Below are 24,417 nucleotides of genomic sequence, written 5' to 3'. Positions count from 1 at the left end.
CAAACACATAATTAAATTACGTTAAGTGCAGCAAAGTAATACTATACATTACTACAGAATTATTAATCACAACAAACCTTGTCATATCAATCATCTCATTTGCCTCCTCTGCTGCAGACAAAAATTTTGCTCTTTGGGATCGTTTCACATGAAATGCAGACATCATTTTTGGATTCTTTCGTATCTGCAACAAGAAAAATGCATAAATATCACTATTGCTAAAAGACACTACCACAGTAACAACAATAAAGAGACAAAGTACCGTCTCATATTGTCCAGTAAGTCTCCCATGAACCTGGTTGCTGGGTGACTTTTCTGCAACCCTCCCCAATTCCTAAACCTCACCAGTCATTTTACTTCATCCCTCTTCCTTCCCCTTCTGTCAGAAGGAGGAGCTAATGGCTCCCAAAGTTCACAAATTTCCTTAACTTTTTGGATGTGTTTTCTTGTGCCACTGCTTGCTGAGAAAATTTCTTATCCCCAATTATATTATCAAAAATTGCTTAACAATGATTGTAACGTTACAGATGACAGTGTTACTAAGCATGGCTACTGGACACAGTTTTCTTGCACCAAGATGATTCTGCCCAGAACATGAATCAAGAATAGCTACCTTGGAAGCAGATTCCTCAATCTAGTGAAGCAAATTAAGTTAGTTAATGAAGGCAAGTCTCCCAGTCCAGATAATATACCAATTAAGTTTCTTTCGGAGGACACAGATGAATTTTTAGCAATAGCGTACTCTTGTTCACTCAAGGAAAGATCCGTACCTGAAGAAGGAAAGTTGCACACAATATACCAATACACAAGAAAGGAAATATGGGGCTGTGTCGTAAAGTATTGTCTCTAAATTTTTATGTGAAAACTCTTACAACTTTTACAATACAATGAACATACTAACATTCTACATCTTTATTCTTCTTGTCTACATATTTATTTCCCAAAATAGTCGCTCTGACAATGAACACATTTTTCCAAACAAGAGACCATTTTGTTGGTACTGTCACTGTACAATGTGTGACTTAGCTGACGGAGCCACAACCTCACCTCCGCTTGCACCACTTCATCACTATCAAAGTGAAGTCCTCGATGGCATTACTTCAGTTTTGGGAATGGATGAAACTCAGATGGGACTAAGTCAGGACTGTAAGAGGAGGATCAATAATAGTGAAACCAAAGTGTCCATTTCCTGCAGATGTCACAGTGCTCGTGTGTTGTCTGGTATCGTCATGCAGATGGAGAGGATGCTCCATGTGTGGACAAACTCTTTGAACTGGAAACTCAATTACAACACGCCGTTTCCCAAGCAACAACATAGTTATGTCCCATACTGATGTGTTTCATGCTACAATTCAGAGCCCTCTACCACTAAAGGGCTGCATAAAAATGTAGAATGTTAATAACATCCATTTTATTTAAAAATCTCTTAACAGTTTTCACATTAAAATTTGGAGGCATTACTGTTCAGCATGTCCTCGTAGAAATAATCTGTTGAATTATAGACCCATGTCATTGACACAGATTTATAATACGATGCCACAATTTACTGTATTCCGACAACAAGAAATACCTCGAAGAAAATGATCTACTGACATATAACTAGCGTGTTACAGAAAATATCTTACTTGTGAAATGCTACTGGCTTCTCATTCACACAAAGTAATGAGTGCTATCAACAGGGAATCTCAAGTTAATTCCACTTTCCTAGATTTCCAGAAGGCTTTTGGCACTACCCCTTACAAGCATCTCCTATTAAAACTGCATGCCAAAAGAGGTTTGTTCCATTTGTGCTACAAGATGATTAGTGATTTCCCATGAATGGTCATACTTCATGTTATGTCCAATCGATGGAAGGAAAGAGAGCTAAAACCACGGACTTCCCCTCGGGGAAAGGTCCAAAAAATACACCACAGAGACAGCAGAGGTCACAAATCAAAGATTAAATGTCCTTCACCATAATGCTACAACAGACAAAAAATAAATGTGGTCGACAGCCCACACATCATTCACTGAAACGGCCAATAGCTCTGACAACAAACATACACTAGAACACAAACACTCAAAACAAGAGCGTTCAGTCAGGAAATGGCGAATCTTCAAAGGTTGATGACAATGAACACAATGTGGTGGGGGATTACCACTAAACAATGGCCAAAAAAGAACAGTCCTAAATATGCAACCTAGCTAAAATGATCTCCTCACGACGAGATAAGGTCAGCCGAGCCACTAGGAGAAGTTAAATTCCCCAGAGTTTGTTCCCTGAAGGGAAGACCAGTAGCGATGACACCACCTGCCAATAGATGGCAACATGAAGATCATCCAAACAAATGGAAGAGCTAACAGGCTGAGATAGGAGATTATTTACAGATGGTGCTGTCATTTCCTATCTACTAAATTCATCATAAGATCAAAACAATTTAGACAAGATATCTGCACGGTATGAAAACTGACACCTGCCCTGAACAATGAGTAGTGTCAAGGTCTCCATACGAGTACTAAAAAATGCTAAATATCTAGTGATTACAATTAAGAACAATTTAATTGTTAATGGTTAATAATTAACCAATCTACCAGAGAGACTGCCTACACTGGGGTTGACAGACGATATCAAAGAAGATCTAAGAGCGGCAGCTAGCTTTGTAATACCACAAAACAAGGGAGACAGTTTAACTGATACGATAAGTGAGTTGGGGTGACAAATACTGAGACAAAGACGTTCATCACTGCAGCAAGATCTTTTCACAAAATGACAATAACCAACTTTCTTCCCCAAATGTAAAAACATTTTGTTGACTCACACCTACACTGTCAGAAATGATGATCATGATATGATCATGATAAAATAAACAAAATCACAGCTCAAAGAGAAAGATGTAGATCTTAATTTTTCTTATGTTCTGTTTGAGCATGGAATAGCTGAGAAAGTCTGAAAGTGGTTCTAAAACTAGTTTCTCAAACTCTTGTGTGAAGTGCACAGTGATGATGGGCATGTACACAAGAGACAAGGCTTTGTTGTATGAATCTATTTGAGCTTTCTCGAATCAGTATCTACAACTTTAAGCCTTTTAGGAAGGATTGCAACAACTGATGAGAAAGTGACAACATAAACCCCAGGTACAAAGCTGCCATAATACAATCAATGTATACTTCAATAACTTTGTTCCTGGAGTTACAATGAGTGCAGTGGTGGGGGCAAGACATCACCTAACACAGCTGTGTCAGCCTACACGTACGTGCTATGTTGCCTGTTCTGCAGGCACAGGCAGAAGTGCCTTGCCAGGTGCTGCATAGGGTGGAAGGGAAGGGGATGGGAGGTGAGGTGATCATGTTATTGTACACATTGCCAACCCTATAGTTGCTGTAGTCACCACCAAGAATGATTGTGATTACAGCCCACAAGTACCTTCCCCCCCCCCCCTCCCCCTCCCCCCCCCCCCCACACACACACACCAAGCACAACTATCAATCGTATGAGCAAGTGGCACATTGTGTACAAGCCAGTAACTTTGCTCCCTAGTACTGACATCTGTGAATCAAAAACTAATTTTATTCTAAGTATACAAACTAGTGATGTCATAGGCCACTATCAAACAAGACACATCCACATGGTTTGTTTAAACAACAATGGTTCATATATTGCTATCTCAAGCCTACTCTTTTGAAGGTCTTCCCCATTCCATCTGATGATATTGCAATAGCAACAATTAAATGATTCATCCATCTATCATGTAGACAAGAGTTAAGGTAGGTATTGACAAAAGGCAAGCAATTAATAAGAACTTAATTTGCACATTGTATCAACAGTAAACTATCGCTATACTGCTTGTATTATACTGTATTAAACCGGGAACCTAGAAACGACAGAGAGGCTTCATCCTGCCATAACCCTCAGTGGCTCACAATCTCACAAGAGGCCACAGCAGTCCACCCACCCCACCGCCACCCCATACCGAACCCAGGGTTATTGTGCGGTTCAGCACCCGGTGGACTGGGAGGGCACCATCCTTCTTTCAAAACATGCTCCATTTGGATTCCATGTTTCCATTAAATATAACAGTACAAATTCCCAGCATCATGGTAAGTGAAGAAGATAGGCAAGGCGCATCTGCAATGGGATCAAGTGTAGGATTTGTCCAAATGATGGTTGCTGATGAGTGTTGAGGTCGCCATGCACAAATGCACATTTCAGTCGAAGGCACCAATATTTCAGGTGAACAGTCCTGTGGCATTCAGCAGAGAGCTGGGCCAGTCATGATGTGGTTTGGCATCATGTTCAGATGTGTGACACCAATCATCACTACTGAATGCCTGGTTATGCTGCAGGCTACCCTGCTTGCACATAGTCGGCACAGCTCGATGATGATGAAACCAGCCTCCTGTTATCATCACCTTTACCCTGCAACATTGCTGCTTGAACACTACCACTTGCCAGTTGAGGATATCAAGCTGGTTTGTGTTAAGAGCAGGAACCACTGCCGGCCATCCTGAAATTTGAGCTGTGGTTGGTTGCTTCTTGGTCACTCTAGCAACACTGCTGTCAAGCAGATTATTCATAAACATTTTCTCTAACAACATGCACAGAAATTACTGTCCCTTTTTACCTGTGGAAATAATTCCAATAGTGCAAACTATGAATAATGATATTACACAGACACTTATCAGTTTTTGACAGTATGGCTATCTTGGACAAGTGGCATGAAGATGATCACAACTGCATCGCATTGGATACTATTCGATGTGAGGCTTTTTTTTTTTAAGGAGAAAAATAGTGGCACTATTTCACTAAAAAATATCAGTTTTAACCAGAAAAATATCACAACAGAACTCAACATACGAAAGATTTGGGACAGGGATTAGACATAAATAAAACTGACAAAATATTACCTCACAGGAAATGTGAATTATCATTACTCCATCCTGGATCATCCCTTGTTTAGAATAAGGAAGGTTTATTGTGATGACCTTAAAATGATGTCTGTAACTGTCTGAAAAAGTGCTCCAGATAATTTCTGAGCTGTTGAAAGAACTGATGGAAATATCCGTAGTGTTAATGTTTTGCATTCAAATGTGCATTTCATACCACTTCCTCTTTCTCCTCACCAAGAACCGTAATTTCTGTCATACGTAAACATTACAATGTGCAACCAATGTGCTGTGCTTGTTCACTGCACAGAGCAGATGCCGAAAATTCATCTTCATCTCATATTAGAGGTAGCCAAATGGAAGATAGTAGGTGGCAGTCAATGAACAGCTATTGGCTAGATAAATCTTAATGCCACTAACATTCAAATTAATATACTTTCTTCACATTTTGCTTCTGCTGTATATTGATGTTCCTATTATACACAGGATGAACCAGAACTCCAGTATACAAACAAAGGCTGTTCAGGGACACCTACCAAGTATTTTGGTACAATATATACACCGCTCCGACAGCTCTTTGCGGAGTAATAGTGCAATTATGATTGATTCAGTTTATTACTGCAATCACCCCTGATTCTGTGAAAATACCTTCACTAAAGTGGAGATACCTGTAATACCCGATTACAAAAATGTACATTACACAACACTGAATGATGCAACCACCCTCAAATGAAACTACTGTGATGTGGCTCGCACCACTGCTGGAACAGTTCAGTATACGAGGTGTGGCTAGAAAAAAACCAGACTAGTACTGGTGAAACAATAAAACGAATGCAATAAGGCTGAAAGTCGCGTGGCCTGTCACGTGACTCTCGCTCCGCCTACTGCACGAGTTTCATCTGCCTCCTGCACTCAGTCTGCCCGTGGCGTCCGTTTTAAGTAGTTGACGTTTTGTCTGTGCGTCGGAAAATGTTGAGTGTACAGAAAGAACAGCGTGTTAACATCAAATTTTGTTTCAAACTAGGAAAATCTGCAAGTGAAACGTTTGTAATGTTACGAGTGTACGGCGATGATTGTTTATCGCGAACACAAGTGTTTGAGTGGTTTAAACGATTTAAAGATGGCCGCGAAGACACCAGTGATGACACTCGCACTGGCAGACCATTGTCAGCAAAAACTGATGCAAACATTGAAAAAATCGGTAAACTTGTTCGACAAGATCGCCGTTTAACAATCAGAGCAGTGTCTGAGTTAACAGGAGTTGACAAGGAAAGTGTTAGGCAGATTCTTCATGAAAGTTTCAACATGAACAAAGTGTGTTCAAAAATAGTTCCAAAGTGTCTCACAATTGAACAGAAGGAACACCGAAGAATGATTTGTTCTGACATCCTGGAAAACATTGAAAGTGATCCCACTTTCTTACAAAATGTTATTACTTGCGATGAATCGTGGTTTTTTACTTACGATCCCGAAACTAAACGCCAATCGATGCATTGGAAAACTCCTGGTTCTCCACGACAAAAAAAAAGCACTAATGTCAAAATCGAAATTCAAGGCAATGATGATTGTTTTTTTTGACATCGAAGGGATTGTGCACATTGATTGGGTACCAGAGGGACAAACAGTGAATCAGCATTACTACATTAGCGTCCTGGCTACCCTACGTGAGCGAATACGGAGAAAACGGAACGATTTGTGGAGAAAAAAGTCATGGATCCTTCACCAAGACAATGCCCCAGCTCACAGTACGTTGTCAGTGAAGACGTTTTTGGCAAAACACAACATTCCCATCTTAGATCATCCACCCTACTCACTTGATTTGGCCCCCTGTGACTTTTTTCTTTTCCCTAAAGTCAAGTCAGCTTTGAAAGGAACTAGATTTGAGACTGTTGAAGCAGTAAAAGAAAAAGCGACGGAAGTAATGTATGGACTTACCGAAAATGATCTGCAGCATTGCTATGAACAGTGGAAAATTCGTATGGAGCGGTGTAGAGACTGAGGAGGAGAGTACATTGAAGGAGATAACATGAAATTGTAAATAATTGTAAATAAATGTTTTTTCCAGCATCAGTCCGGTTTTTTTCTAGCCGCACCTCGTAGTGTTATTGTGCTACTCTTCCATTGCTTTCAGTGACCCAATACACGAGGTACATATCAGCCAACTATTTATCAGTAAACTTATCCATACAGATCTTGACAGAGTGCTCAACTTTACAGAGCATTTTCTAAGAACTGTCACTCAGATGAAACGAAGAAACATATTGTATTAACTTTGTGGTACGATGTGGGTTTCATTGGTTCCAATACTACAAACTTCTTGACTGGTGTTTCCTGTGGCAGAATACTGTACTGCAGTCTGGATCAACAGCCTGTACACTACACTTGCTGAGTCACAGTTCAACCTTATGTGCGTCATCACAGGAACAACCAGACACACTCCAACTTTCTGGTTGCCTATTCTCAGCCATACAGCTCCCTCATTTTTGTGGCAAGGATATGCTCTCAAATGGGAGTTTACAAAAATAACTGTCAATCCCATCTCCCTGTACATGACATTCCTGCACTCAATAAAAACAGAACTCACTCTTGTCACCCAGCTCTACAAGATGCAATTATTTTTTTTCAGACTGTGTATCACATTTGTACTTTTTATATTGACATGTTATTAATGATTCTATCTGAAATACAAATCTTGGTTGTGGTAATAACATGATATGAATCACTCATGAGAGGATGGCTCTTTCCTCATTTTCTGCTTTAGCTGTTTACAGACATTTCTGTTATTGGTACACACAGCACATTTGTACTAGAAACACCAAGCTATGGGAAAAGCAGAAAATGAAGACTCAAATTTAAATTATTTACTCTACGACTGTATTTGTCCTTGCAAACCAAGTGTTTTTGTTTGAAGATTCATTTCATTACACTCTAGCACCTGGTATGTTAAAATGGTTAAGTTAAGCATTTAATATTTCCACCGAGATAAAAAAAAAAATCATCAGTACAAATCAACTGCTCCTCCATCAGTTTTCCATGACTGTTTGTGATAGGTGCTAGCAAATTAACTTCATGGTTCGAATGTGGATGGCCCCTCTTAAAGTTTTACTTTTTATCCCTTATGAATACTGTAACTGGTGTAAGTTGATGCAGAGAGCATAGTTTTCATTTTACACCGCTGGAAATAATGTGCTCAGCTAACGAGGTGAACTGCTACAGCGCAAATACTCCACGCAAAAAGCGAGATGGCAGCGACGGCTGAGAGGTGTCAGCAGTGAGGCTGCAGTGTGTGGGAACCCTAATTTTAGGGCTGTACAACATTGGGAGAGGAGTTTCCTAACTATCGTTTAGCCCTACAGTGTTGGGTTCCTTTTCAAGACATGGGTACATGAAGTCTACCTTGTCAGGGTGTATACGTGGACAAGGAAAAAAAAAAATCCCGGATTTCCTGGTTAAAAATACACTTTCTCCCGGGTGACAATACATTTTCCCTTATCAATCCTTTGAATGGTTATGGTTTTATACACGGGCGTACAATTTCCTGGCACTTCAGAAAACGAAACTCGGGGAAAAAGATGCGTTTTGGAAATATCTTTGATGTGCAGCAACATGTATGCTGTGTATTTTCGTATTACGAAAGTATACATTGGAATTCCACCAAACACCGCATGTTACTTTCCAAATCATTGAAATCGAGATTTCAATGCGTTTTTGTAAGCCATTCGTAGCTCATGTCACGTGATCTCGCCAGCCGATGACAGCAAATATTCAGAGCATAGGACACGCGATTTAGTCAGCCAACAGCAACATCACTGTTAAGTAGCACAAACACATAAACAGGGAAAGTTAATAGTTTAAATTAATATACATAGTGTTGCTACAAGAAAAGAAAAGCTTTCACATATAATATTGGTCTCAACCTGCAAGAGAAGCTCAGCTTTCGCATATACTGTTGATCTTTTTTGCGCGTGTTACACTTTAAGATATATCACACAAATGTGCCAGTAAAATTTTTAATAATGACATAAATCTCTGATCTTCAGGGTTCAAAATTCTTCGAAATGGCTCATCATCAAAGAGTTGATTTTTAAATGAGAGTCAAATGCTCTGTGATTTAATAAATTCATGGTACATTGTTGCACATAGTTCAACTTACGTAAAAGGATATTTACTTTGAAAGTAACGTTTTTCAAACCACCATTCGCAATATTTTCCCGCGACCTGTTAGAAATAGGTTCGTTTCAGCAGTTGCCAGAGAGTGCAGATAACAGGCGACACCGCGCTTGAGTGGCTATCATGACGTAGGAAGCCCGTACGTACGTACGTGTAAAACATTGAAAGATTATACATTATGTCATAAAAGAAACAAGACATCAAAGGATACTGCAACAGCATTGGAATTTCGTGAACCATAATAAAATGTGCACATTTAAAGTGCATACTTAAAGGGCACATTCGTATGTCCAGATTCCCAATGAAGTAGACCTCGACCCGATATTAAGCTTTTCAGTGTGGTTTTCGGGATGTAAATTATCTTGGAGCACCAATACTGTATTATATCATGTTTGGTTCTTTATTATGGCAAAATGCCATACATGCTAGAAAATGAAAACGTGCACTTGAAATGCAGCGAACAGTTGAAACTGTCCAGTACTGTGGAATTAAACATTTTGTTTCAAATACATTGACTGCCTCTGCAGAAAAGGTTAACAAAAGTCAAATTTCTTTAGCAAACAGACAATAATAACTTCCTTGTTCCGCAAGGCGATTAATGCTTGACTGTCAGAAAGGTGGAAATAAAATGAAATCTTAAACTAATGACATATTTCAGCCTTCCGTGATTATGCGAATGTGTTTTAATTCACTTGAGAGCTCCCGGCCACAGATATCCATTTTGTTTTCATTTGACATGAGAGTAAACGAAGGGGAAACAGCAAAATCACTAAATGTACACACGGGTCACATGGAGACTACCCACTATAACTCAGACTGCTCTGCGCATCAGCCCCGGATCTAACACATTTGCGAACTGGGTCAATGCTAAAAAAAATTGAATTTTCAAAATATGTTAATCTGGTAGTGCACATCTTTCTGAAAAGTCTGAAACATAAAACATACGTATTTGAGGAAATGTAAGACATATTATTTGGTCTTAAATATGCCAAAGTGCAGTGCCACGACTCTTCACAACGCATTTTTCTACCGCATGTCCAAACTATATTCAGGAGAAGGGAAATTTAAATGTCCTGTGGTGGCTCTCCTTCTCCCAGTCGGCCGATTTGACAGCCTGCCCCTCTTAAAAAAAAATCTCACAATTAATAGCAGATGGGATTATTTGTAATTGAGAGAACAAGAACTCGACAGAAAATCTTAACTCTTTATTGCCAATTAGTTATTAACTTGATGTTTTGTGTGACATAAAATTAAATATAGGATGTATAAAACCAATACTGACAAGAGTTAAGCAAAAATAAAAAAAAAAATTACACATTTCTTCAAACCTTAGCTCCAAACATTTTTTTCTCTCTAATCTTGCTACAGCTTTACATAGCGTGCTTTCCTTTCTGCGAAAGAATCTATTAACTCAACAAAGTTCACAAACGTTTTGCTACATGAAAAATCGAAATGTCGTTATCTAATACTGAAAAAGCTGTTAATGCAAATAATACCCAAGACTGGTGTGGTTTCTCGATCTGATTACGTCTCTTTTGTCACTGTCTGCTAGATAAAACAAAATAGGCCTTTCTAATATGGTAGCAATTTTGTAACACACCAAATAAACAAGACTGTTTTGGCACAAATGACCATTTTTATAACATGACAGAATATAATCCACTAAGTACCAATATCAAATGCCTTTTAGGCCTACTACAAGCAAAAAGCTTTATGTTAGGAAATAGTTTCACATTTCACTCATATGAACCAGCTTCTGAAGCATGAGATCAAAAAGTAGTATTACGAAATTTTTATATAAATTTGGAATCGTCTTATTCTTCCATAATTTGTGTGATGTCCCCATTTCTTCTCCTTCCTCGTTCTAACAAACAATCTTCTCATCAAAAATTCTGTAGCTATTGCTGCCACTGTCAAAATTTGTTTGCCAATTAACTTCACAAACCCTGCCAAAATTGCAGGTTTAATTATCCTGCAATTATTTTCTGGTTAGGCGTTATTACATGTTCGAACAACACATTTTCTGCGTTACTTCCAGAACAGAACTCACGCGGCTGCTAGCCACTAGTCTAGTGATCTGGCCAAAAATTTTCTGTCAAAATTTCATTTTCTTGGATACACCGAGAAGATAGATTACGTACTTTCTCACCTTTTTTTCCTGTCAGTCGTTTATTTCCATTCTGGTAGTTTGAATCTATGGATTTCGATAGTAATTATAACAATGCTGATCATTCGCAAACCCAATCAACCGCATAATCAGACAGCGATTGGCATTCATCTGTTCGGCTTTGCTCCCTCAGCTCGTATAGCCCCGTCCCCTTTTGTCCGCGTAAAGTTTATTTCTAGTTGCAACAAGGATTCTCCTGACAGACATCACGTGCACTATGCATGCATAGTGCACAAGTCAACTTATGATTCATTCAGAAATCAACTTCAAATGTGTACAAAAATTTTCAAAAACTAACAGGGAAGTGTTTCAAAATCATATGAATAATCGACAGACAAACATGCGCTAACTAGGCTCTTTGTGAAACAAGTTTTTTTCCTCAAGAATATTAATTTGGCGTCCCCTTTTCCCGGTAGATTGGAGGCAATTTGTTGTTATGAAGTACTGCATAGTCTTCCTAAAGCCTTTGACACATTTTCAATTGGCAGGCGCTTGCATGAGCACTGTGTGTCATTGTTGTATTTGGCGCATTTCCTTTGCAATTTAAGTTATTTTCGTTTTTTCCTCTCGTTTATGTTGTATTGTTGAAGTATTATTCTGCAGTAGTGGGATACAGTAATATCCTTTGTTAGAGTATCGGTTATTACCAGTCAAAATTACAAAAATCTACCTGAAAACTAAAAAACGAAAAATTCCCGGAATTCTAAAAATATCCCGGGTTTTCCTGGTTTTCTCCCAGATGAAAAAATTCCCGGGTTTTTCCCGGATCTCCCAGTTGTCCCAGGCTGCATACACCCTGCTTGTGAACAGGAGACAGGAATCAACCAAATGGAATGGGCTGGTGTATCTGCTTAGGCCGGTATTACACTATCAAATTTCTTTGTCCAATATCTTTGTCCAATATCTTTGTCAAAGATATTTGATAGTGTAATAGGGATCTTTGACAAATGTCGTCCAATATTTGATCAAATCTAGGCCGAAGCCGTATATTTGATCAAAGAAATCGCTTGTCTTCTGTTCACTGCAATGCGATATGTTACCACGCGGAGCGCTAGCATCGCTGCAGCGTTCTGTCGTCTGTAGTGTTTTTATAACCATTGCCGGTAAATACAATTGGTGTGTGCCGACAACTACAGAATTAATAGAGATGTCTGAAGCTTATCAGGCGCTCTACAACGTGAGGCACCCTGAATAAAAAATAGATTAAGAAGATTGGAGACCTAACCTGACCTGACCTAACCTAACATAACATAACCCTCTCCTGTAGCAAGGAATCGGAGTGTTATAGTGAGCCTGTCTTCTGAAGATGTAGCAGTTCTTAAGTGAAAATTGTGCTTTGTGATATGAGGATACACTTCATTGAGCACATACAGAAATGTATGCTCATCCATTCTTAAGTAATTGATGTACGACTTGACGTCTTCCACTGTAAGCTCACGTAACAAGTTTTGTTGAATGCTTTTATCGTGTCGTCGTAAAACCCACGGCTTCACCCAGATTAGATTAGTTTTTCGTTCCATAGATCCGTGCTGAGGAGATCCTCGTGGATGTGGAACATGTCGATTTTTTTTAAGCTGAAATAAAAATACTAATAGTATGAATAAATACATCATTTGTTTCTATTAAAAATTTCGCCAATGGAGTAGAAGGAGTTTGCCAGTAGTAAGTCTTTCAGGCTCCTTTTAAACTGATCTTTATTTCTAACTAATTTTTTTATGTTTCCTGGCAAATTATTGAAGATGAGTGTTCCTGAGTAGTGGACCCCTTTTTGAACTGAAGTAAGTGTTTTTAAGTCCTTGTGCAGATCATTTTTGTTCCTGGTATTGTATGTATGAACTGAGTTGTTTGTTGGAAAAAGAGATATATTATTTACGACAAATTTTATTAAGAAGTAAATATACTGAGAGGCAGTAGTTAACCTGCGAGCCGGAAGTATAGTGAGACTGTCATTTGGGCCTACGAGAGTTATAGTTTTTTTTGTTTGTTTCTCATGCCTAGATAACTGTACAAACATATCGTTGCATGTATTGTAATAATCATTACATATAATGATCCACATGCAACAATATCTCTACGGAAGTATCTAGGCATGAAATACAAAACAAAAAAGCTAACCTGCAAATCTCGTACGTCCAAACGACAGTCTCACTGTACTTCTGGCCCGCCAACAGTTTCATTTTCATTCTTATTTTCCCCCGTACCAATGCAAGAATCTGAAGTACCCAGTTCTTTGAAGAGGTTTCTGCAGGAGGTCCGTGAATTTACTCCACAAATAATACGTATTACACGCTTTTGGACCTTGGAAACTTTTGTTTGACTTCAAGATTTACCCCAAAATATTATCCCATATGTCAATGAAAGTATGCAAGCTTTTTCATTTTTATGTTGCCTATGTCTGCTAACACTCGAATTGCAAATACAGATTTGTTAAGGCGTTCTGCAGTTCTGTGGTGTGCTCCTCCCAACTGAATTTATTATCAAGTTGTAATCCCAGGACTTTTAAGACTGTCAACCTCGTATGTATGGTTCCATTTTCTCCCCCCACTTCTTTTCCGCATGTGCACACAATGCAATTGGAGTACGTAGAACTGCTGCGGTTAATAACAAGTTGTTGTCAGCCATCTTGAACTTTGACGAAAAATTTGATGACAGTGTAATACCCCTCGTAGCGCTACGTCAAAGATCTTTGTCCAATATATTGGACGGAATATTGGATCACATCTTTGATCAAATCTTTGACAAAGAAATTTGATAGTGTAATACCGGCCTTACATGAACCTGATTTAGCATACTTGGAAAAAGCTGACATTTGTGGTGCATCATTGCAGGAATCCTCCTCTCATCCTGGACAACCTCCACAAGGCCACCACGAAGAGTGGGACAGGCTCAAGCAGCAATGTCTTTACCACCTTGCAGCAGCATGCTAAAGGCAACCAAAGCATGTTACAATACATGGATTGGAACACACAGTATTGAATGTTATCCAGCAGCAGATTTGGATTTTGCAAATGTGCAAAAATGCGCACTTTCACCCAGACTTCCTTTGCCTTTATCATTGTTTAGGTTTTATTTATTATGCACACAGGATACTGTGGCAGTCAGCTGCGACCATACACAAATCAGAACTTAACACTGCCCGAAGCACGAGGGGCAATAAGCCCTGCCTCCCTCTTTAAGGGCTGCCATCCTACATCTGCATTCTGTGCTTCCATGAAAGCAGAACTGACAAAACAGTCACAGATATCACTGATTCCTTTTGTTGTTGTGAGAGGCACATTTGAATCCCTTTGTGTACCAGGATTAGTCTCTTCATTCATTAAATAGAAGAAAAAGCAAACATGCAATCCACAACGGAAAGCAAATTGGAGCACACAAAGCATTTGGTAGTGGCTACAGCGCAACTGCTTGCTGCAGTTGGCAGGGGTAGTTCAGGCCTGACCTCTAACAGTATCTTACGTGACAACAGTTCAAATCACTCCCCACCTAAAACTGCCACAATATAGTTTCCACATAATAACAGTGAATTTGTGTTTTTGTTAATTTCACAAGTCTTTCCATTCCATACTCCCCTTCAAACAATGGAAACTCCAGATAGGAATATCAACAATACAGGAAAAAACAGATTGCTACTTAGTGTAAGGAAGACACATTAAATTGTGCCTGCACAATTAAGAGACACTTACGTAAAGCTTTCAGCAACAGCCTTCATCAGCAAAACGGGAACACACACAATTCATACATACAACCAAGCACCTCATGCACACGACTGCCAACTCCAGCATCTCAGGACAGAACTGCAGTCATGTGTGCATAAGGTGTGCTCGCTTAGTGTATGAATGGTGTGCATTTTTCTTTTGCTAGTGAAGGCTGTGTCCGACAGCTTTATAAAGTGTCTTTTAACAGTGCCTTTCTACAACGTAATATGTCTTTTTGATGGTAAGAATACTCCACTTCAGTCTCAGCCCACATATTGCTCAGGGATATGTATGTGGTGCAAAACATTTTTGAAGCAATTTATTTAACACTCTGCTAAAGAATGACAAATTAGATGTTTTATGCTAGCTGATATTTTAAATACTTTTCTTTAACACAGTTTTGAATTAAGTCATGGGGAAAGGAGAATTTCTCAGTCAAATAATTTTTAACACAGGATGAAGTTCATTCACTGCAATTGAGGGCCAGAAATGTGGGAAAGAGCAAACAACCCCATGATGTTTCGAAGTATACACAAAATAGTGCAAGGAAATTTAAAAATTATGTTATAATATGATTTACAAGACAGAACAGCAACACTATGGTACAATGCCAATGGCATTGGGGATGTGTTAAGAGTGAAAAAGTTAATGGGGGGGGGGGGGGGGGGGGAGTGATGGTTAATGGGAATGGGTCGACAGAAGTGTCCGATCCCACACGTCGGCTTTGACCCGTGACGTGAGGGTGTTGTGTGTGACGTCATGATGGCGCGGAGTTTGGTTTGTGAGTGTGGCGTGTTTGTAGATGTCGTCGGGTTGTGGTTGGTTGTTTTCGACTGTGTGGTGTAATGGGCTCAGTTTGCTTTTGCTCATTATCCAGAATTGTTAGTGTCGGTTGTGTTTGTAGTGGAATTCGTTTCAGTGAGTTAACGATTTTGTGTGAAAGTTAATTTAGTGCTGTTTGCTGTACATCGTGTCGTAACTTTGGTAAAATTAATCGGTTGTTGTTTTTGTTCAGGAATGGATATGACAGATAAAATTAACAGCGCGCAGGTCAAGGGAAGTGTTCGATACCAATGTGTGGCTGTGTATGTTGATACTGGTATCAAGAGATGTTTTTGAGCTATATACGCCAAGGGAAGTGTTTGATCCTAATTTATGGGATCGGGAGCTGCTGTTGAGTTATATAGGTCAAGGGAAGTGTCCGATTCCGGATGATATTGTGTTTAGTGGTATTTGGGAAGTTTTGTGACGTCGGTTTTTTTCGTCATTTTGTGTGGTTTTGTATAGGGGTGGGTGTCTAAATTTGTTTCTATTTAGTTTGCCCCCACCCAGAAACACCCTATTTCCCGCGCTTGTCCCGTTAGTGTCATTAGGCTTTTTGTGGAAAGCGTGTGTGTTTGTTTTTAGATGTATTTTCATCCTCATAATGTGTACGTACCAACTTTACATGCGCCATATTGGAATCGTGGTTTATGGTCGTTTTAGTCATATTTGTGATGTCATGGGTTCTGTGTGTGTGTGTGTGTGTGTGTGTGTGTGTGTGTGGTTTTGCTTTTGTTTCTCATAGTTGTAGGTGTTGGTTTTTATGTATCAATAGCTATGGTTGACATGTATAGGTCAAGGGAAATGACCTATTCTAATTTTCGAAGTTTTATGTATAGGTACTGGTATCGTCAGCTGTGATCAAGGGCAATATCTGATTCCAATTTCCGTAGTTTTTGCTGTAGGCGTTGGTATTTCGGTATCATCAGCTGTGGTTGATCAACATAGGTCAAGGGAAGTGTCTTATTCCTGTAGATTTTGTAATTATCTTTATTTTAGGAGGGAGATGTTACTGTCTTATTTATACATATATTCGTGTTTATTGCCATGTGTATGTAGTAACATCACTGGCACCATATTGGAGACTCTTAGAATAGCCATTTCCGCCATATTGATGAGGTCGTGTGTCAAAGCAGTACGGGTGGAATCGGACACTTCCATAATCCATATATACCATAATATACTGTCCATAGTAAACAGCAAAGGCAAACATGAACATCAGTCAGTACTTCCATTTATCTGTAAAACAATACTAACTGTAATGGTTGCAGATAGCTAAACTCTATGTACTAGAATTTTGTTGCAGGTGTTGCAGTGTTGCTTCATTTCTTTTCTACCCTTAATTAACTAAACGATATATTCTTATAATGGACTCACCTCAGCCAATTCTTCATTATTAGCCTCCACAAATGCAAATGAGCTGTAGGGCACAACAGATGAGTATGGCAGCCAACTATGTCTTCCCTGGTCTTTGAAAAACTGAACATGCAAATGTGGCTGAGACAGCACACGTCCAATGGCTGAAAAGTTGATTAATTATAATACAAAGGACAACAACTTACATACAAAGCGAATGAATGACACTTATACAAACATGCAGTTATTCAATGTCTGGCTAAAATGCTTATTACTGTTTTAACATACAAACCTGTGCAAATGTGTACACACATTGTAAGTCTGACCTGACATGGGAAAAAACATTACAAATAAATTAACTTTGTGCAATTTTTTCCTTAGTAAAGCATTCAACCAACACTAGCACTATCCAATCTGGTAGTCTCGAGATCCGTGATCAACATCACAAAATACACAGTCTGACCAAAAATTACCTTTAAGAAATGAATCTACACGTACAATCAATAGAAAAACACAAATATAGATTACAACACTTATAACTTCTATAATAATAACTTCATGCTTCCTGGCGGAAAGATACTGGTTCTGGAAGTTGGATAAGAAAGGGGGTTGCCAAGAAATTTGTGTGTTCCAGCAAACAGTATTTGGGATTTGCACCTTCTAAAGTTAAGTATTGGTCAGTATTTCTGTCCCTTATGTGAACAGTTTTCTGAATTCAGTTTTCCTTTTTATACATGGTGTATTTGAAGAGGTCTCAGCACATGCACAACAAATTGGAGGAGAGTGGGGGATTGCTTACTTGGCCTTTAGCAAATCAGTTGATATGGAGCGATTCTTGGGAGCAGACCGCGCATTCTGTATGTGAGAATTTCACAAAAATTGTGATTTAGCAACTGTAGGTTGGAGGAAATTTTGCAGTGATCATGGATTGCATTATGTGAATGAGAAATTAATCAAAACATTTCAGGAGACTGGTTCAGCCCTGGCCAAATCGAAATCCAAGTGCTCAAGGCCATAGTGAACGGGCAACTCTGTGGAGTGTTTAACTCAATCTGTTTTTGATGATCCTAACATCTCCATTCGTATGCAGGAGAGTTCTTTCAGTGTGCACAAATAATCATTGCACCGAATTCTGCAGAAAGACCTTACACTGCACCCTTACAAAATCCAACTGACGCAAGAATTAAAGCCTCAGGACGCCAGACAGAGGCTGCAGTTCATTCATGGTGTGACTGAGTGCCCTTCATTTAACAACATCTTGCCTCTGACCACACTCATTTTCACCTGAATGGTAACATCAATAAGCAAAATTGCCACTACTGGAAGGCAGCGAATCGTACACAGAAGCATGAGAAACCCTGCAGTGGCGGCTTGAGGAACAATAGCCCTGCACTTTCTCGATGACGAAAGCAGTTGTGCAGTTACAGTGGATATGCAACATTACGTGACAATGTTGAAAGACTTTTTGGTGCCTGAATTGCACAACTTTCCTGGTTATAGCCAAAGAACATGGTTTCAGACTGAGCCGCAGCACACTTGTCCAACGCATCTACACTGTGAGTTCGTGAAATTTTCCCTGGCAAATTGATCTCCAGGAGTGAAAAAGTGGCAACCACGCAGTCCAGATTTGAGCCCTATAGATTTTTTCCTGTGGGGATATGTCAAATCTATAATGTATGTCAATAATCCGACCTCTGGAGCAACTGAAAGAAAATATCCAAAGCAATATGGCAGCCGTGCCAGTGTCTACATGCTGAGTCGTCTTGCAAAATTTTGTTCACCATTTAAATGGTGGATTGCACTTAAATGACATTGTTTTCAAGAAGTACATTCCTAAACTGTATATTGCAATAATATATAAAAATTTCATGATAGACTTCAACCATATATTTTATTCTGAGACACAAAATACAAACTTTCTATTGGGACATCCTGAATGACCCTGAGATCTATTACTGTTTTACATTTGTTGCTGGACATTTCAGTTGCTCACAAGCTGTCTAGAATATATATCAATGATATCCAAGACAGTATAAGGCATGAAGAAAAAGTTCTTTTTTACTGATTACATCAACATCATAGTCACAGATAAAACACTGATCTCTTATTAGAGAAAGCAAATGAAACCTTTAAGGATGTTCAGACATATAATAAACTAACAAAGAATACCAAGAAAATAGTATGCAATTCAGAATGAAGAGGGAAAATAATTTTGTCACATTAAGTGTAGATGATAAGTCTACAAAATGTGAAACAACCACGTGGTTTTTACGGATGAATACTGACTGTCTATTAACTTGGAATTATACAGAAAGATGTTGGCAAAAAGAATTTCATCAGCATGTTTCACTCCTTGGGTTCTCTCATCATTTTGTAACAGCCAATTTCATGTGAGATGTAATGCCTAATATCCCTACAGACACTCATTTCTTCGCTATGGGATTCTTTTCTGGGAACCAAAGGCACTACAGAAAATGGCTGTAAAATAAATCATAACTACAAGTAGTAGATGGGTTCATCACAATGAACAGTTTTAAAAAATTAAAAAACTGGGTATTCTTACTGCACCATGAGAATACATCTACCAATCTGTTACCCATATCCGGTAAAACAATAGATCTTATTTCACTAATATTCCATACTTCAATCACGGAACAAGAGCTAGTTTAGACTTACGTTTACCAAGGAAAAACAAACACCTAACTTTATAAACAACATTTTCTATCTGGGAATAGATGTTAACATAAATTGCCCAAAGAGATGAATTATATTATTAACATGAATCTGTTTAAAAATTCAGCTAATGCCTCGATAAGTAATGCATACTTCACAATCAAAGACAGAAAACAGAGAACCGGAGTTAACAACAAAAGAGGAAACTACAACACCCTGCCACATTACAATGCAAGTTCACTATGTAATGCTTCTGCAAGAAAAGCAAATGCCAAATACATAGTGTATGATAGTAATGTCTTTTTATTCTCCCGAGTTCAACATCTCTCTCATTATGGGAGGATGCATACTCAGGTTTTCATATAGACTGAGGGGAGGACATGAAGACATTCATGGGGCGTAGCAGTATGTTTATGGACCTGGGCCAGTTTTATGAACTGTCTAGAGTTAATGCAAGGGGCATAGCAGTGTGGTCAAGGTTCAGGAGTTAACAGTGGATGTCCTCGATATGTACAGCAATGAAGAGCGAAACTATGTTTATAATATATCTGATCTAGACCAAACTGTGTGTGTATACATCAAGGAACACTGTACAATACTGACAACCGAATGAGGCAGTGATTGTTAAAGACACTGACCTCATATTCAAGACGGAGTTTGCTTTGTCCAGCCATTCTTATACATGTATGTTATAAATATATATTATGCAAGGGTATAAATTTTAGAGCCATTTATTTTCATTGTATTATGACAAATTCTATATTATTGAACGATGATCATTGGATGAATAAATAAACTGGATTGTAATAACGGGTTGCAAGTAATCTTACCCCTGTCAAATGAAGTTTAGCTGTGAAAACTATAATTAATAGTAGACGCCATAGTTTGCCAGTTATTTAACAGATTTCTACATCTAATACAAACATGAGTACTGTCAAATAATCACCAATATCGTGTTGGAAAACCATTTCAAACAGCCACCTACATAACGCTCCCAGTGAAACATCAACTAGGACACTGGACACACATCTGGGAGGAATTTGGTTCAAAATCCCATATGGTTCAATGAATCACATCATCCACATCCTTTTTTCTGTAAGTTCTGTTAATACATTATGGTGAGAAAGGGTAATTTCCTTTAAACAAGATATGGCTGTATTCTTGACCAAATAAAGTTTATGCTCCACCACTAATGACCTTATTCATGGGGTATAAAATGGTAAAATCTTAATGACAGCGGCGGCCTAGTGTGCTGATGTCAGCAACCACCAGCCATGAAGTAAATAATTAATGTTATTCCTGCTCTATGGTTGACACATTATCGTTTGTATCCTTGTCCACTCAGTAAATTAATTATCCTCATAAAGTGACCATTTCAAAACAAAATGTTTGTGTTAGGCCTCCTATGAACATCACATAATTGCGAGCGTTCAACAGTTGTTGCCAACATCAGGAAACTACAAGGACACTGCCATAAGTAACATTTAAAACACAAAATATTAACCTCCTTTCCTTTTTTTCTTCCGAGTAAATAAACAGTTCAGTTTGGATGGCATAGGCCTACTTTATGTAAATAAATCTGGAGGATAAATTATTGTGAAAGCTGAGAAATTTGTTAAGACGGAAGACTAGAATGTAGTTACGATCACCAGCAAAGTCAACTCTGCAGTGGAACACTAACACAGCCTCAGCTGCCATTCAAATACACTGTTTAGTATGCAATGGGTGGCTGGAAAGAATAAATAAACAACAAAAGATACATCACAATTTTAGATCATGAGGAAAACAATAGAAATAAGCTTTCAATGAATCAGAGTAAAACTTTTTATCCACATTTGCAAGAAACCCCATAAAATGGTGTTCACATTATTTTTTTGAATTCAGGGTGTACGACGACGATATATTTGTTAGATTACAGTTGAAACCAGTAAAAAGATGAGCACCTGATTACTACCCACTAACCATGGCACTTAACTACTTAATAGTACTTTTTATAATGAGGTAAACTTGGTACACAATATGTGCAGCAGTAAGTTTTTCTTTGGAATTTGCTATTTACAGGTGAAAAAGTTTTGAATTTTTAAGTACAGATGAAACAAGTTGTCATACATTATTACCACCACACTGCCAACCTCATTAAAAAGTTGAAGACTGAACAAATAATGATAAAGAACTACAAATTTGAACATAAATGCTAACAAATTATCATACAAGTGACTGCTAAAACAACACTACTTATAGTAGTTCCATGATAACTAGGTTAAAAAAGAAATTAGAGATTTAAACCATACTCTTGTTACAATCTGCAGCCCAGTCAACTGCAATTAACTGACAGAATCAAACTGCAACTGAAGCACCTTACCTTTATTTTTTGTGAAGCCTTGCAACTCCCTGTCCAAAGTAATAAGTGCTGGCCAGAAAGGGTAACCATACACACGGGCCCATACTAAGTCACCAGCTTCCCAGCTAGGTGGTTCACATCCTAACTGACCCACAGGTTTTATCACATATTCCTTTACCACAAACTCAACCTTTTCACTATTTGGCAGCTCCTGATCTACGTGTTGATCTGTAGTGTTCTCTGAAATATTGTTACTTCCTCTCCTTTCTGCATCTGGGCTTGAAAATGGTGAAACACTGGGGGCCCTTAGTGCCTCTTGAAGCTGTCTAGCTTTCTGTCTTGCGCTTAAAGCAGCATTTCGGTTCGTAGCACTTGTATTTGCATTGTTTGGGCTTCGTTTCGGACTTTGGCCAAACATTGCACCTACTTTCCTGTCAGTCATTAAAAAATCGTCGGATATTTTTGGTTTATGTGCACGACCGTAGCGGCTTTTGCTACGTGGAGTTGTTATTTCGGTGTTGCTAGCGTTAAGGGACTGCACTTCATTATTAACCTCACTGTCTGGTTCTTGTGTTAAATCTTTTTCGTCATTCTCTGCTTCCAAAATATTTTTGTCCATTTTGTTCCTTTCTCCCAAAAGTATTGTGCTGTCGTCAGAACTTACTTCCATGAGATAAATATTGTTTTATAAAGTGATTAATTCTGCAACAAACTCTGAAAAAAAGGGGTACGTTAGTTTCAGTACAATCACTTCATTCAGCGCCCCAACATCATTTTCATGTCAAACCACAACAATAAATTTATCTAAAACAACTCCGATCAGCCACAATTTGCTGTATGTACTACGTAAACACAATAAAACATAAAGGTTAAGAACATAAATGTGGTACTGCACTACATCATTTAGCAATGTAAACATCTTCAGTCATGTATTGGAACGGCGTTACGTGCTGCAGTATATGTATTCATACCATTTATAACAGTTTAGCTTTGATAATATACGTACATAATGGGACAAATTCATTAAACTTACCTAAGCATGTAAGAACTAACGTAAATATAACTGAACCCCTATCTTTTGCGGGCATCGTAGTTGCTACCATCCAACAGCACACCCAAGCAGAAACACAAAGCACTACACAATGATGGATAAACTAATATTCGTAACAAGTATTACATACTAGGCAGAAGCTGCGAGAACGCTTACTTCTGTCGCAAATCTATACAGTTAGACTCCTCACCACTAGCAACAACCCTGTTCACGTACACAGCTTCTTCTGGTGTCCATTGCTTTCCCGCGAAATTTTGATGCAATTTTATTGGTGAGTTTGAAAGTGATTTCTGCTGCGTACGCCGGTATTATATGTTGATGTTTAAATAGTGCTAATATTTTGCTAAATATCAGCCGGCGCACAGATCAGACGCCTTCATATACCTAAGTAGTTACAATGTACGTATTTGGAATAAAACAATTTCAGATGGTTGCCACCAGCGAACTGCAACAAACATCACTCTTCAGCTGAAACTACTAATTAGTTATGTGACACTAATAAATTTAATTGAATTCTACACCTAAAATGTTCAGAAAGTGAGACATATTTTAATTTTGTTTACCTTCACTTTTACTGCAGTCAGAAATTCATATAACTGATGCAAGGTAGATGGCTTCAGTGAAGAGACAAAATTTGTTGTGAGCAACTGCATTACCTGAAAATAAACTTTTCACGCCTTGTTAACATCAATAAATGGCATTTGATCGCGCGACACAACTGATTTCATACAAATAATGCGTCTTGTTAATGCCAATCAATGCATACATATTTAAATTGGTGCAGAATTGATGCACTTGTTGAACAAAAATTCAGAAGATAAAATAACCATCTGTTGTCTGTTTCTTTTTATCATTCACGTTACTACAAGGAAAATAGATTAAAATGTGAGGAAAATGATAGTAATTTGTTGATACTGACGCCTGATCATTAATCCAACGTTAGTGAATATGTTGAAAAGCTTTGTCTAATTTGGGGACATTAGGTTTTTACGGGGAGACGAAAACAATTTGGTTTTTTTATGGAAAGACGATAACAATTTCCTCGTATTGCAAATTTTCTCCTGGTTAGGAAAGTGAATATTTCATTTATCAAATGTAACAGCGATGGCACATAAAATGTGGAGAGTATGCCTATTGAACTTTCATGAGAGAGTGGCCTCTGACGCAGCAGTCCGAAACTCATGAGGTAATCCTATCCGTTCACCGCAACTTATGAGGGGCTAGTGCATTTAATGTGCATGTATATATGGGTATTATACTGGCCGCAAATGAGACGTGC

General features: G+C 38.4%; 1 protein-coding gene across 4 annotated transcripts in view; it reads right to left on the bottom strand.

The window, feature by feature from the left end:
• Nucleotides 1–23,497, bottom strand: part of LOC126473161 (histone-lysine N-methyltransferase NSD3) — a 127,535-nt gene extending 104,038 nt beyond the window's left edge. Inside the window, exons 1-5 of one of the 4 annotated variants that reach the window (XM_050100026.1) lie at nucleotides 23,295–23,309; nucleotides 23,121–23,222; nucleotides 22,109–22,801; nucleotides 17,095–17,237; nucleotides 78–184 (exon numbers count right to left, since the gene is read on the bottom strand). In XM_050100026.1, the coding sequence (XP_049955983.1) occupies nucleotides 78–184; nucleotides 17,095–17,237; nucleotides 22,109–22,757 (899 nt within the window). In that variant the 5' untranslated portion in view covers nucleotides 22,758–22,801; nucleotides 23,121–23,222; nucleotides 23,295–23,309. Of the gene's footprint in view, nucleotides 1–77; nucleotides 185–17,094; nucleotides 17,238–22,108; nucleotides 22,802–23,120 lie in introns of all 4 variants that reach the window. The other 3 variants (XM_050100025.1, XM_050100027.1, XM_050100028.1) reach the window with 3 other exon arrangements.
• Between the last annotated feature and the right edge of the window lie 920 nt (nucleotides 23,498–24,417).

The sequence above is a fragment of the Schistocerca serialis genome, chromosome 4 (assembly GCF_023864345.2).
Source record: "Schistocerca serialis cubense isolate TAMUIC-IGC-003099 chromosome 4, iqSchSeri2.2, whole genome shotgun sequence".
Classification (NCBI taxonomy): Eukaryota; Metazoa; Arthropoda; class Insecta; order Orthoptera; family Acrididae; genus Schistocerca; species Schistocerca serialis.
The sequence above is the reverse complement of the archived record's forward strand: the minus strand, read 5'-3'. Positions and strand labels throughout refer to the sequence as shown.